Source organism: Numenius arquata, chromosome 3, assembly GCF_964106895.1.
Source record: "Numenius arquata chromosome 3, bNumArq3.hap1.1, whole genome shotgun sequence".
Taxonomy (NCBI): Eukaryota; Metazoa; Chordata; class Aves; order Charadriiformes; family Scolopacidae; genus Numenius; species Numenius arquata.
The window spans coordinates 51448653-51462324 of record NC_133578.1 but is presented as its reverse complement, the minus strand read 5'-3'; the positions used below and the strand labels follow the sequence as shown (position 1 = coordinate 51462324).

General features: G+C 38.8%; 1 protein-coding gene across 3 annotated transcripts; it reads right to left on the bottom strand.

Annotated features, from left to right (window-relative positions):
• Positions 1 to 948: 948 nt before the first annotated feature.
• OTUD6B (OTU deubiquitinase 6B) lies at positions 949 to 12840 on the bottom strand. 3 transcript variants are annotated; one of them, XM_074145362.1, is made up of 7 exons: positions 12680 to 12840; positions 9828 to 9986; positions 7883 to 7974; positions 6146 to 6458; positions 4483 to 4544; positions 3705 to 3811; positions 949 to 3171 (listed from the first exon to the last, which is right to left on the bottom strand). In XM_074145362.1, the coding sequence occupies exons 1-7, from the start codon at positions 12768 to 12770 to the stop codon at positions 3087 to 3089; spliced, it is 909 nt and encodes a 302-aa protein (XP_074001463.1). In that variant the 5' UTR covers positions 12771 to 12840; the 3' UTR covers positions 949 to 3086. The 3 variants fall into 3 exon arrangements, with proteins under 3 accessions (XP_074001463.1, XP_074001462.1, XP_074001465.1); XM_074145361.1 differs by having other exon boundaries at positions 7883 to 7978; positions 9832 to 9986; XM_074145364.1 differs by lacking the exon at positions 7883 to 7974 and having other exon boundaries at positions 9832 to 9986.
• Between the last annotated feature and the right edge of the window lie 832 nt (positions 12841 to 13672).

Here is a 13672-nt window from a genome sequence, read left to right as displayed (position 1 = left end):
AAGACACTTTTTTAAATTAAAAAAAAACCCAAACACCTCTACTCCTACACACAGCATCAAGGATGTTTCACAAAAAAAATGTCAGAAACTCAAAACAGTCTAACAAGAAAATGACCCTTATAATTTTTCTAGCGTGTCCTTGTACTAGGGGGGGTGGAATATCACTTGTTATGTCGGGGAAAGCTACTGTTCTTCCAGAAATTACAGAATCTGCAAAACCCGAGCATGCTAGCAGAATCATGACATCCAGTTTCTTCCCTATTAAAAACAAACAAGCAAAACTTTTACTGGGTTGCCACAGCTAAAAGATAAAACCTAAAATTCAAAGGTTTGGGATATCCAGAGGGTAATTTTCCTTAAGAATCTTTTCATTATTGTTTTTACTGAACAGCCCAGTTTTTCAGGTTGGATTTAAAGTATTATTTCACTGCATTTTTCAGCTTCTTGTCCCATGTAGGTTTTTTTTCCTCAAAGATCTCCATGTTGACTCTCATTCTGCAGTTGCCTGCAAAAACTGTGATAAAATGTTCCAAAGCAGAAGGATAACGTACTCAAGCAGCAAATCGAGCAGACAGCAAATACTGCAACTGAACCAGTGACATAAAACACAGTACACCAAACACTGATAAATATATGTTATCAGATATTAAAATAAAGTTTTTTAAAATCCGTTAAAGTAGTTCTACCAACCAGTGAAGAAGGTGCAAAGGTGGCTGCCAGAGAAGCCACTACCCAGCTCTGTCTCTCGGGGACCTCACCCAACCCCGAATGTTGGAGGCTGCTGGGCACACAGTGCAATTCTTCACAAGCATATGAGGTGTAAAGGCACACACATTAAGGCCTGTACAAAGATGTGTATCAATAATTTTCAGATAATTAAGTAAATTCATTAATACTCCAAATTAAGAAGTGAGCAATCTAAGTACAAAAGTGACCACAACACGATTTGCCACAAATAAACTGATTTATTACTTTTTGGCAAGTCCTATACGGCGCGAGCAAGGATCTTTCACTCACTATATTAAAACATTATTTTGCTTTATACAAATTGTAAACATCTTCAACAGGGCAAACTGTTGGTACGGGCATTCCACAACTCCAACATCTTTCCTCCGTCAGTTAATCAAACAAGAATGAAAACCCAATAAACCGAAGGACTTTTTTTTCACAGGGTATCTATAAAATGCAGCATGTGCATTTCATATCACATCAATTCTAAGCAACACAGAGAACAGTATATCTGACTATTATTTTTAGTGAAATTTATAGTGGTATTACAAATAAACACACCTTTTCCATAGTGTTGCATCCAATTTTTTGTTTGAAATTAAAAACATTTGTTTTATACAATCAAGGTAGTAAAGCAAATTGTACAGTAAACCAGCTGCTATAAATACAGCTATATTTGCTATACTGTATCAGATAAATAAGGATGTAAAAACTCGTGATCTGGTTAACGTTTTCCTGGCAGGCTCCAGTCTAAAGAAGCCATAATTCAAGTTCTGCTTGTCCAAAACCCCCTGCTATAACGGTCTGACTCTTTTTCCCCCACCCTTTCTCTCAAAGTGCTTTAAGTCAGACATAATCTGATCCACGAAGTGAACACTTATCTCCTCCTTCTTAAGTAAGAGCAGATTTTTCCTTCTAAGTCCCACAAATGTCAATCTGCTGGCTGGCTTTACTGAAGGACTACACGATGCACACTGGTAGCTCATAATCCTCAAACCAGGGCAAAGGCATTTAAACTTGACATGAAATGCTTTTCTCCAACCAACTCATCAGCACTAAAATGCAGACAAATTATCATGTTATTGACTAAGGCTTTTAAAAAATAAAAAATAAATAACTCACTTCTATTGTTATAAAACAATTGCATTGCAACTTTGGTTTCAGTATGCTGCTAATTTTGGAGTCACACTTACAGTGACTTAAAGACAAAAAAAAAAATAAATCTATGTTTCTAATGCAAAATGTCAAGACATTAAAAAAAAAAACCACAAAAACCCCACACCTTTCCAGTCTCTGTGCATCATAAGGAACAATGAAAAAAAAAAACTTAATTCTTCTGCAGATCACCTTTAAAGTTACTGACAAAACCTAAGGTGGTTATTTTTCAACCTGTATGCAACCAGCTGTTTTAAGGATTTTAAAACATCACATTTTAGATCACGAAGTGCTTAGATCAGCAGATCCATAAACGATGAGTTCAGATGACTTTCACTACCTGACGTGAGGACACTGAGGAGCTTTTTGTTTATAAGATTTCTGTATCACAGAAACACACAGATGAAAGGCTAAGAGGGACGAACAGCAGAGTTAACTTTCATCAATGTTATGATGTATAGTCAAAAACAACGACGCTCTTCCTACAGATTCAGTACTAGGATCAGCAGCAAGCATTCAGTTCCTACTGTCAACTGCCAAACAAAAAAAAAAAAGTTAAGTCCTCAAACTTTGGTAAAAATCTTAGATGAAAGTCTTTAAAATAAAGTTTGTGCAATTCCTTCAGCCAAGCAAGACATTCAAATACTGGATTTGCCTCCAGCTCTTCTCTGCCCAAATAAAGATGGGGATCCCTACTACAGCATTAAAGCTAGATCCTGATAGAACTAAAGAAACACTGTAGAGAACATTCCATCAATCAAAATAAAATCAGTTCTTTTAAATGCCTTAACTCTCCCACGATCATCAAAATCTGCCAGAAATAACGTAACAGGAACCTTCAGGTGACCTTAATTCTTCAGCAGAAATGCAGATTAACCAAAACATTTACTACTCTGTTTTCACTGCAGCATGGGATGACGCTCTATTAAGAAAAAAATACTTCTGATCTACACAGCTGCCATTTCAGAGAAGATCTTCTAAACATAATTAATACCTACAAGTTCAAACTACTGTTGTGTGGTTTTGGTTTGGTTTTGTTTTAAATCAAGAGCCAGTTCTGATTTATAGTCAAATTTTGTATGTCTTCTTTTCATTTTTAATCCATTTCACTTAGTTTTACTTTCCAGTATGTCTAGGAATTGTCTGTAGCCCAACATATGAAGACGCAACTGTTATCCATGTGGATTTATGAATTTTGTATGCTAGCTGCCGTTTTCTGTAGCAGCATCTGTTAGAATTTGTACAGAATTGTAATGTTCTCCTAATCCATAGGCATGTCTCATATACCTAAAAAAAAAAAAGTTAACAGACTTAGCGTTCATTGTAACTAGAAGTTTATCATGCCAAATATTAACAGCATTGGAAGATAGCTTAAATAAATTCAAGTTTTAGCACAGAAAATATATAGGTTCATTAAATAGGAGAGTATTAATAAAGACAGTTTTTAATTCTGGTGACTTCCAGGTACATACTGACATAAACTCAGAAGAGGGAAAAGAAAGTTTCCTGCTGCATCTTATATGAATTTCACTATCATTTTGTAATTATCTAACAGGTAAAATGACCTTGTAGCATTCTATAAAGCAGTGACTGAATCACATTTCAGACTGATTGTCAGCATTTGAAGAACTCTGATACAATATTTTTAAACTAAATGTGTCAACAACAAACAGTTTCTGAGCTGCAAGATCATTATTCAAGCAACATTTCAATATCAGATATGTAACAGAAAATAAAAGAGCAGGTGAGAATCAAAGCTGAGCCCTCTGCTATAGAAATAAGCGCACTAATTTTAAAACGGGCTAAAATTACATACTTACACAAGTATTATTGGTTTGCCTGAGTATTCTTCACCAACAACAATGGGAGGGGAATCCATTTGCACAACTTCAATAGGTGTTTGCAAAATGTGCGACAAAGCCCTTAGCTTTAAGGCATAAAAACAATTCAATAATAGGATTAAATCCAACGTAGAGAGGAAGACATGGGATTAAGTTTTAGCAGACATGAGTTCAGGCAGAACATTTCAAATATTGTTAGAAAATAAACTTTATTAAAATAAGCAAAATTATTTTAACTTTTTAAACTTTAATTGAAAACAGTTTGCCTTAAATTAATCATTGTTTTGATGATACAACATAGGTAACATTGGGCTAGCTTCAGTAACTTGGTAACTACTCTTTCATAAAATAATAAATATGATAAACTAAAATAAATAAGTGTTTTCTCAAGCTCAAGCTCTGGCTTACATTACATATATCTAGCATTGCTCTGCTATAGTCAGCCTTACTACCATCTTAAGTCTGCGTAACAAAATACTCTCCCTACTCATACTGTCGTTCTTTCTAATGATACCTAGGACTACTGAATTCGTTAACTTGCACGTCGTCAAATACATCAGAACACCAGCACACCATCAGAAAAGCTACTAATTTGGGAAAACCATTTATAACCATAGGAGAAACTTCTTGATAAACTATTTATGACCATGTTCCCTTATGCCTTCAGGTATTTTTTCTTAAGAAAGAAGCCCTTTTTTGAAGGTGTATTCACCCACTTGAGAATTTCACAAATAAAAATTATCAACGCAATACTTACTTCCAGCTGACCACCCCATGCAGCTGTATTTGCTATATCATCACAGTATTTTTCAAATTCCTCTGCGGGGAAAGAAAAGACAACTTTTAGTTGCAAAAAATACAGATTGCACAATGAAGAACTAGAACCTGAAAAGTCCAAACACATTATACAGGAAAATACGTATGTTCACTGAAGAGAATGAAAATAAAAGAAAAACACCAAAAGGCCAAAATAATCCCCATTCCTGTTTTAGAAAGAAAAATTAAGATTGAAGACAGGAAGGAAAACAAATATGGGAATAAAAATTAGTACAGGTTTTAATTTGAGACTTCTATTTAGGTTTATTTTAAACTTTCTATTCATGCTTGCTAATAACAAGCATGAAATTGCATAGCTTGCTTTCTTTAAAGTCTTAGAGCGTGTTGTTTGGAAACTCCAAAAAAGAATGGGATACTAAGTAGTATGCTTAGCTTTTATGTTACCTAGGTGTCAGGTATGGTTTTAATATCTTGTAACTATATTTAGTTCAACTGTTGGGTTTGGATTTTGATTGGGTTTTGTTTGTGGTTTTTTTTAGTTTCCAAATTAGCTGCCTTGGTTTTAACCTCTGAAGTATTTATTCCCAATAGTTCATCTGTTAATAGCTAAGTAAACCTTTTGCGGATCGTGTTCTACAGAAACCAAGCTTTCAAATTTATAAATTACAACCCTTCAGGCTTCTGAACCCTATGATTAGATTCTGATAAGGAAGGAACAGATTTTCTGAAGACTGCTCAGAATTGCTTTTCATACATTCCCCTTACAACAGACTTAAGAGACATAAGAAAACCACAACTCCCTGCTGCTCTGCAGAACTTCATTCAGTCTTCTCTGGGGGCACACTTAGCCCATGACAATTATCTCTGTCAACATGGGAAAGACATCTCCTACTTCACAATAGCCCCCAGTCACCAAATGAAATCCACAGCAGTAACTATTAAATGAATGTAGCGGTAAATTTAAAAAAAAATAAATTATAAAGTCATTTGCATGATGTTCCAGACACACAGTAAGAAATAAATAAACTATGTATGGCTCAAATATGAAGTCCATAAATTCCATTTAATTGCATTTACTCAGCTTACACCACTGCTTCACACTAAATTACTTTATATTTTTTAGTCTATTCTGTTTATAAGGGCTTAAAAGGCCTAGTACAGAGAAAATAAAGGGCAGAATACAAAAAAGCATCTGCAAGCTACTATAAAAGAGATTTGTTTGAATTTTGCACACATCTGTAACACCTTTCCTATGTAAATTGAAAACACCAGTATAAAAGTTGACAAAAAATCATCCCTAACCTGGCAGACAACCTATTTATAATACAGCTTAAATCACATCCCAGAACATGACTACCATCTAGTAACCAGCAGGTTCTGGATTATTATTTTTTTTTTTAAATGGGGAATCATCTCTGCTAATTACTTAAAAAAAACAAGATAAATTACAAAGATTCAGACGTACCAAGTTTCATAGCGGATCATAATTCTGTGTTCCATAAAACACAGCCAAACCACCAAAGCAACAAAGTTTGGGAACAAACATTATAACATATTAGTTCCAATTCAGCTGTAGCTGAGATCGAGAATGATCAGAAATAGTTACAACAGCTTCTAAAAATCTCCTAAGCCCCAAGTCTTACCTCTGCTATACATGTCTCCAGTACTAGGGTTTGTAAGAAACGGCAGGAAGTCATCAAAGTGACTTTGCATATACTTTGCTGTTTGGTTCCTCAGAGTTGCAACAGTCCAGGAATTCTGGCGATCCTTGAGCTGATCTTCGATAGCTCTGTACATGCAATGGCCATCCGAAGGGATCTGTTTAATCTCCAAGTGCCTTGCTGCCAACAGGGAGGCAAGTTTCTGACTTTCAAGATGTCTAGCACCCGTTAAATTTTCTATCTCAGCTTCAGCTATCCTTTCTTCTCTTTCTTTCTCCAAGGCAGCTTTTTTTTCCTTAGATTAAACACACATAAAACTTACATCAAATGTTAAAATTTAGAAGATGTCTGTACGGTTTTTGGCTTAGTGCTTGCTTCTAGCTCTTCAAATGTTTTCACAGATATGAATGTACTGAGAAATGTTCTCTCGAATCAGTACTACTAAATCTTAGAGACCTCCAAGACTGAAACTTTAGCAAATGGCAAGTGAACAATACATCCTAACTGCTTCTGACAACCACACCCAAAATTATGTGACAGGAGACACCTTAATTATATCAACATGCAAAATAACACTTCACAACACCAATACAAAGGCTATTAACGGTAGTAATTTCTTCAGGATCACCTATTTCACCACATTGGCAAAGAACTCAAGGATGAGAATTCTAAACAGAAAATATTACTCTTTCATAACAAGTGTGAGATCTACCAGTTACCAATTCCACGTCATGGAACTGAAACTCCCTCAGGCTAGGTACTATACATCATAAAAGACTGCTCCTAACCTAAAGGACAGATAAGAATGCATACAGGGAATACTAGAGGGGATATCATAATACATAACATAAAAATGACTTTATAGAATGCTTCGTAAGTTTACACTTAAGTTAATAAGGGAATAAGAGTCGAAGTAAACAAGCAAATAAAAAAGTAGGCAGTACAGAGAATGATCTTTTCACTTGCACACTTAAAATTCACCACAAATCGAGACCTGTCTGGTTTAGGCTACGACAATATAGGAAAACTAGACTAGAGAGTTTCTAGTTTGCCTAGACACAGCATGATGAATTAAGAACATTCTTTTATCATGCTTGTTACAAGGCAGCTCTGCAGCAGTGATCACGTAGCAGGAGACGGACTCTGCAATAAAGCAAGTGCTCCTCTGGCCTGGTACCAACATTCATGCAGGTACAATGAGAACGTTAATCCATCGCAATTTAACAGATGAAGCTTAGCAAGATATAACCCTAATAGCCTTGACACCAGGTACTGTTTCTTAACAACTCAAAAATTTACAAGCATTTTAGTATTAATGTTCTTTTGTTAAATGTGTAAAGTTCTACTACGTGCATATTTTCCATGTAGCTTTTTACATTATTTAAATTCAATTATTTTATTCCTTTATTAAAGTTCTTAGTGACATTATTTTAAAATCATTTGCTTTACATCATTTGTTTTTTCTGACTCCCATCTCCTGACCTATTCTGATTCCCAGCTCATGGCTGAGGGTAAAAAAAGTATAACTATTTATAAAATGCTTACATATCTCTAGGTAGCAGCTTTACAGATTTTCAAGGCACCCAGTAGGTACAGCATCAATAATGAATTAGCCAGGTAATGTCCCCTGCAAAATTGTTTAACTTTGGTTATTACAGTTAAGTTTAAGCGAATATAACTTCAATCAAACATTTGTAAAATTTTGAAAAGTTGTCATACCCGCCTCTTCTGTGCTTTTGATATTCGAGGATGCTGAATCTGTTGCTCTGCTCCTTCAAGCTCTAAATTTGCAACCCCATCAGCTATTGAATCTGTCTAAAAAGAAAAGATGTCAAATGTTCTTATTAATATAAATGATAGCTGAGATGTGCATCTCCTTCAGCAGTTCTAAGTTCTGTTCCTAGGTAATTGCAGGGTGTATTTATGAAGTTTAACCACAAGGATCTGTGCATAGCCCAGAACCCGTCACAGCCAGAAGTATTTCACATCCCAAACCACTGTCATGCATTATATTACTTTTTCTGTAGTCTCCACAAAGAGACAGTTATGAATGTCACATCTCAAATTTAGTCTATGAAAGGGAAAGTTTTCCTCACCTTACCAGCCGGCTGAAGTACCCAAACAGCCATTATCAAGTTCTGTGACAATTAAAATAAGTGAAGGCTTCACTTTCCATACCAAAGCATAACCAGCAGTTTGAAAAGACCGGGATTTGACACTCCTCAAGAAAAATGACAAAGCTAACCCCATAATGGTATGAACTAGAGGCCACCTTTGGAAGCATGGACATGTTTCAGTCTGAATAAAAAAGTTGAGACGTGAAAGAAACCACACATCTCAAAACAAAATCCCCTCACACAAAGCTATGTCCAGGGCAAGAATTTTAGCTTGAAAAGCCCTCCATTGTAAAGTTTTGACACCTCATTTAGCAAAATAAAACAAAACTCTTGAAATTAATCTAAGGTAAACAGAAGCATTATGTTTAATGCTCATGCATTAATCATCTGCTTAAGTATCCGATTAAAAAAATACTACAGATGATTGTTAATAGGGTCATAACTTGCAATTGAAAACTTTTTTTTTTCCCACAAGGATTCTCAGCAGATGCTTCTCAATCAGGTCTATTTCCCTAAAAAGCCATTCAGAAATGTTTTCTCTCCATTTTCAATTAAAGTATACTCTGCTTAAATCTTTGTTAGGTCACTAATCAGAAAACACTTAGTTCAGAAAGCCTCAGGCAGACAGGTTTTTGTTTGTCTCTTTACAAGATTGAAACAGCCAGAAGACACCTGCTGTTAGGTAAACACTTCAAGGAGATGTATGAGCATTGAGCATTAGCACCATTCACAGATAACGCTATTGCATCAATTTAGCCATAGGGTCTATTCCCGTTTAGGTAGGAGGAAGTATATGAACAGGTCTACTTGCACAAACACTCCTTAAATTCAGGCACATGATAAAAATTGAGTTCTTTTCAGTACTGGATATAGAGAATTAAGTCTATGGATTGCAAATTCACTATGACAGAGTAGAGTGTTGGAAACTCCTATTTATAAAGTGCTAAAACATAGGTGAATTTTTGTATGTTGCACAAGTATCTAGTTTCCTCATTCCTGCAGCTAAATTTGACTAATGTTAAACCTCTGTTAAAAATTAAGTGGTTTGCCATCAAACAACAAACTAGAAACACTTAAATATGTAGCTACGTTGCCAACATGGCAGAACAGTAGCATTTAAGAAGACAATTCTCATCATCACAGAAAGTGTCTTCTTACAAAAAGGTCTTGACAGAATTGCAAGACAAAACACACTGCATCAGTCAAACGCCTACTGAAGGCCAACAATACTCTAGTAGTCTACGTAAGATAAGCAGGATAACAACATAACAGGAACTTAAAAAAAATTTTCTTTAAGATGATTGAGCTACTAACATAGTTAAGAGCAAAACCAAATACTGCTCAACAACAAACAAAACCCCACAGCCAAATGCCCCTTCTAGCAATGCTCACCCACCACAACAGCTGAATCTTTCCAAAGCTGAAAAGAATTAATACTGTGAGGAAAAGGAGAAATGCTTTAAAGTGTTACTTCATTATAATTTTTAAGAGTTAAAGAAGCCCTAACACAAATTCTATCTGCACAACTTCCTCTAAAATTAAGGTACCTACCTTACTCTGCTCAGGTAAAGCTTCCTTCAACTCCTTTAATTCCTCCTTGTGCTTCTGTTCAAGTTCTGCCTCTAGTTTGGCAACTTCATCAGCCAGCTGTTTTCGTCTCTTCTTATCATTCTTGGGAACAGCATTTTTCATGCCTTGAATTTTTGCTGTTAGAGAAGTTGTAATAAAACATTACCTCTAAATATAGATACTCCACAGTCATTGCAGAAAAGAGAACTGCAAGTCATACAGAAAAAAAATTTACAAATATCAACACATCAGTATGTTTTAACAGTTTAACTATGAGATTGCCTGTTACAATCACATTTTAAAGCAGCAATATTTTTCTTATAAGATGTGAATGTTGTATCCGAAGAACAGAAAAACTTCTGTGAGGTTATCAACACAATAGACCTCAGCCTGTTGCCTTCAAAAAGATTATTTGGGCACTGAGATCCCAAATACTGTCACAGCAAAGATGTGTGAATTGTTAATCACACAAGTAGCATATTAAAAGTAAAAACAGGGTTTACCTGTCCTTAAAATAAAGCTTCTAAAAGGGAAATAGGCATTCAAGACAAAAACCACAACCCTCAACTTGCTCAAATTCAGTAAGTACTTTTAGGCTGTAAGTTAAGGCTCCATTTCTCAAATCACTGAATAGTTTGGTTAGAAAGGATGTCCGGAGGTCACCGAAGTCCAACCTCCTGCTAAAAGCAGGGCTGAATTCAAAGATACATCAGGCTACATTAATTCAGATTGTTCTGGAATTTATTCAGATGATGGTGCAAAGCCTCCAGGTATGGACAGGGATGGAGCACTTTTTTCCCCAATGTTTAACCATTCTTGTTATGAAAATATTTTCTCCTTTTCCTCCCATGAGGATTTTTCTTGTTATCACTTTCAGCCATTGTCTCTTGTCCATTCTCTACCCTTTACTTTGAAGGGTCTGGCTCTCTCCATTAGGCAGTGAAAACTACAGCCAGATTCCCCATAGTCTTGCCTTCTTCTCCAGGCTGGACAAACACAGCTTCCACAGCCTGTGCATGAACACACCCTGCTAGCTCTCATCACTTCTGTATTCACTGTTTCAGAGTTACAGCACCAATTATTTAACATTCTGCTCACCAGTCATCATCTGTACATTTTCCTGTCCTTCACCCTTGACTGACACAATTGAGCTGAAGATGATGGCGATGATAATGAAACTTTTAAAGAGGAGGCAGCAAGAATGCTCACACTGAAAAATTTATGTTAAGCATTCAGCTCACACATGAGTCAGCTGAGTTTGGCAGGCAGAAAAGCAGTTTAGTTCATAAAAATTAACATAATGGGGGAAAAGGAAACCCAGGACTTAACAGGCACACATAAATACACAAGGAGAGTATACAGGGGGCGGTGGAGACAAGGATCATCAACTGGAGGAGATGCTGGATTTTCAGATGCTGAAATGCACCTTATGTTATTTCTTACAAATAAATGGTTTTGCCATCTGTCGAACAGTTAATCATTGCACTTATCAGGAATGTATTTGTCAAGTAGGAAAACACGTGCCTATAGGCCACCTGCCTCTCCTGACTGGGAAAACTGCAGCTCTGTCTTCTGTATACCACTCCCATCTATGGGTAGTGAAGGGCTGCAGTTAGATACCCCCTTATCACATTCTCTAGGTGGAAAAACCCTCTATTCCTCAGCCCCTACCAATCAATGTGCCATGTGCTCCAACCACCTAACCATAATGCTTGTTTTCTACCCCTCTTTTCAATTTCAACCAAATTTGCGGGAGGAAAAGGCACCTCAAAACAGAAGATTCTTATAGATATAGTGACTACACAGCCCAATAGCATCTCCCCTCTTCTTTAACACTCTAACTGATAAAAGGCTGCAGATGGGCCTGCTTCATTACATACCAAAAAAGCCAAACAATGAAAAAGCCATATCAATATACCAGAAACGAGAAAGGCTTAACAAAAAGGTTATACTCAACTATAAAACTCAACAGAATCCAGCTAACAGAACTACTTAATTATGTTAACCTACTGTAATTGGGTAGGTAAAATGTGTCTCATGAACAGTTCACATATAGCCCTGTAAGATCACACAGGTCTTCTACTATAGATATTTTACTCTGGCTGGGCAGAATCATAGAATGGTTTAGGTTAGAAGGGACCTTAAAGATCATCTAGTTCCAACCCCCCTGCCATGGGCAGGGACACCTCCCACTAGAGCAGGTTGCTCAAAGCCCCATCCAGCCTGGCCTTGAGCACTTCCAGGGATGGGGCATCCACAACTTCCCTGTGCAACCTGTTCCAGTGCCTCACCTCCTTCATGAAATTAATTTCATATCAGCTGCACTTCAAACAAACACCTGCCTGGGCAGCAAGGACCATAATGCAGGCTTTTTAACCTCAAATGTCTTACAAAACCACACCTTCTCTAACTTAAAGTAGCAAAACGCTAACATAACGTTGATGGTCTAGCATTAACGTTACAGCTCTCAAGCTTTGTCAGGCTCCCAAGATCACAGCAAGGTGAGCTCAGCGGCCCGCATGCATAACCAGAAGGGCACCCAGCAGCAAAGCGTGGCAAGGACACCTCTGCCGAGACGCAGCATTGTCACCGGCAACGTCCTCCCCACCCCGGCCACGGGGGAGCGAGGGCTGCTCCCTCCTTTCCCAAGGCACTGCTCTGCCCAAGGCGCCCTCCCCCCTTCCTCCGAGCTTCTCCCGCCGCCATGAGGGGCTTCCAGCCAGGGGAAGGCTGAGAGCGGGAGGCCGAGGCCTCCCCGCCGCCTCCCCCAGGCGAGGCGGGCGCCCGAGGGGACCTTCTCCCCGGCCCGCCCTTCGCCGGCGCCCCTCACCCTGCAGCTCCCGCTTCTCCTTGCGCTGCCTCTTCACCAGCTGCTGTAGCGGCCCGTCGGCATTCGCCTCATCTTCCCCGGACCCCTCCATGGGGGCCCGCAGCGCCGGCAGGACGCCTTCACACCGCGGCGGCAGCGGCGACGCGCATGACCCCCGACCCCGGCGCGAGGCGGGAGCTGGCCGCGCTTCCGGCAGCACCGCCCCGCCCCGCCCCCCGCCAGCAGCCGCCGTGAGGGGACGAGCGGCCCGGCTCGGCTCGGCCCTCCCTTCCGACATCGTCTCTCCTTCGGCTTCCCCTTCCCTCCCCATGGAGCTCCTCCGTGTGCTGCCGGTTGTTGTTCGCGTCGTCAGCGCTCCGGTCACCTGGTGCCGCCGGTGGGCAAGGCGGCCTGTGCTTCCCGGCAGTGAGCTCGGGTGGCGGTAGGAAAGGGAAGCGTTTCTTTTATTCCAGGGTCGTGAGAGCAGGAGAAAAGCCGGGGAGGGAAAAAGTGACACACGCACCCCCCTTCCCCTCCCCTCAGTTCTGTCCCCTGAGAAAAATAACGGCGGAGCTGCTTGCCGGTGTCCCCTGCCCAACGGCGGGACCTGTGTGGACACCTCTTCACTGAGGAAAAACCGGCACGTTCAGCTCGACTTGAGGTAAATCCTATCCAACAGGAAGACTGGAGGTGAGAAAATAATTGATTGGGTTTTTCACGTGATTTATCACGTTGAGAGAGAAAAAAAAAGAAAAAATTTAACCTATTCACTTCTGTGCAAAATACACTGGGACCTGTGTGGACACCTCTTCACTGAGGGAAAACTGGCACGTTCAGCTCGACTTGAGGTAAATCCTATTCAGTAGGAAGACTGGAGGTGATAAAAGAATTGATTGGTTTTTTCACGTGATTTATCACATTGAGAGAGAAAAAAAATACTATTTAACCTATTCGCTTTTGTGCAAAATACGCTGTGCCCTCTGTGCGCAAGTTTGTTTTTTTTTACCTGAAGTT

Coding starts and splice junctions, on each gene's coding strand:
- OTUD6B (XM_074145362.1), bottom strand. CDS start 12,770: ATGGAGGGGTCCGGGGAAGATGAGGCGAATGCCGACGGGCCGCTACAG. Junction 9,987..12,679: donor GGAGAAGCGGGAGCTGCAGG/GTGAGGGGCGCC, acceptor CTTCTCTAACAG/CAAAAATTCAAGGCATGAAA. Junction 3,812..4,482: donor CATGGGGTGGTCAGCTGGAA/GTAAGTATTGCG, acceptor TATGCCTTAAAG/CTAAGGGCTTTGTCGCACAT.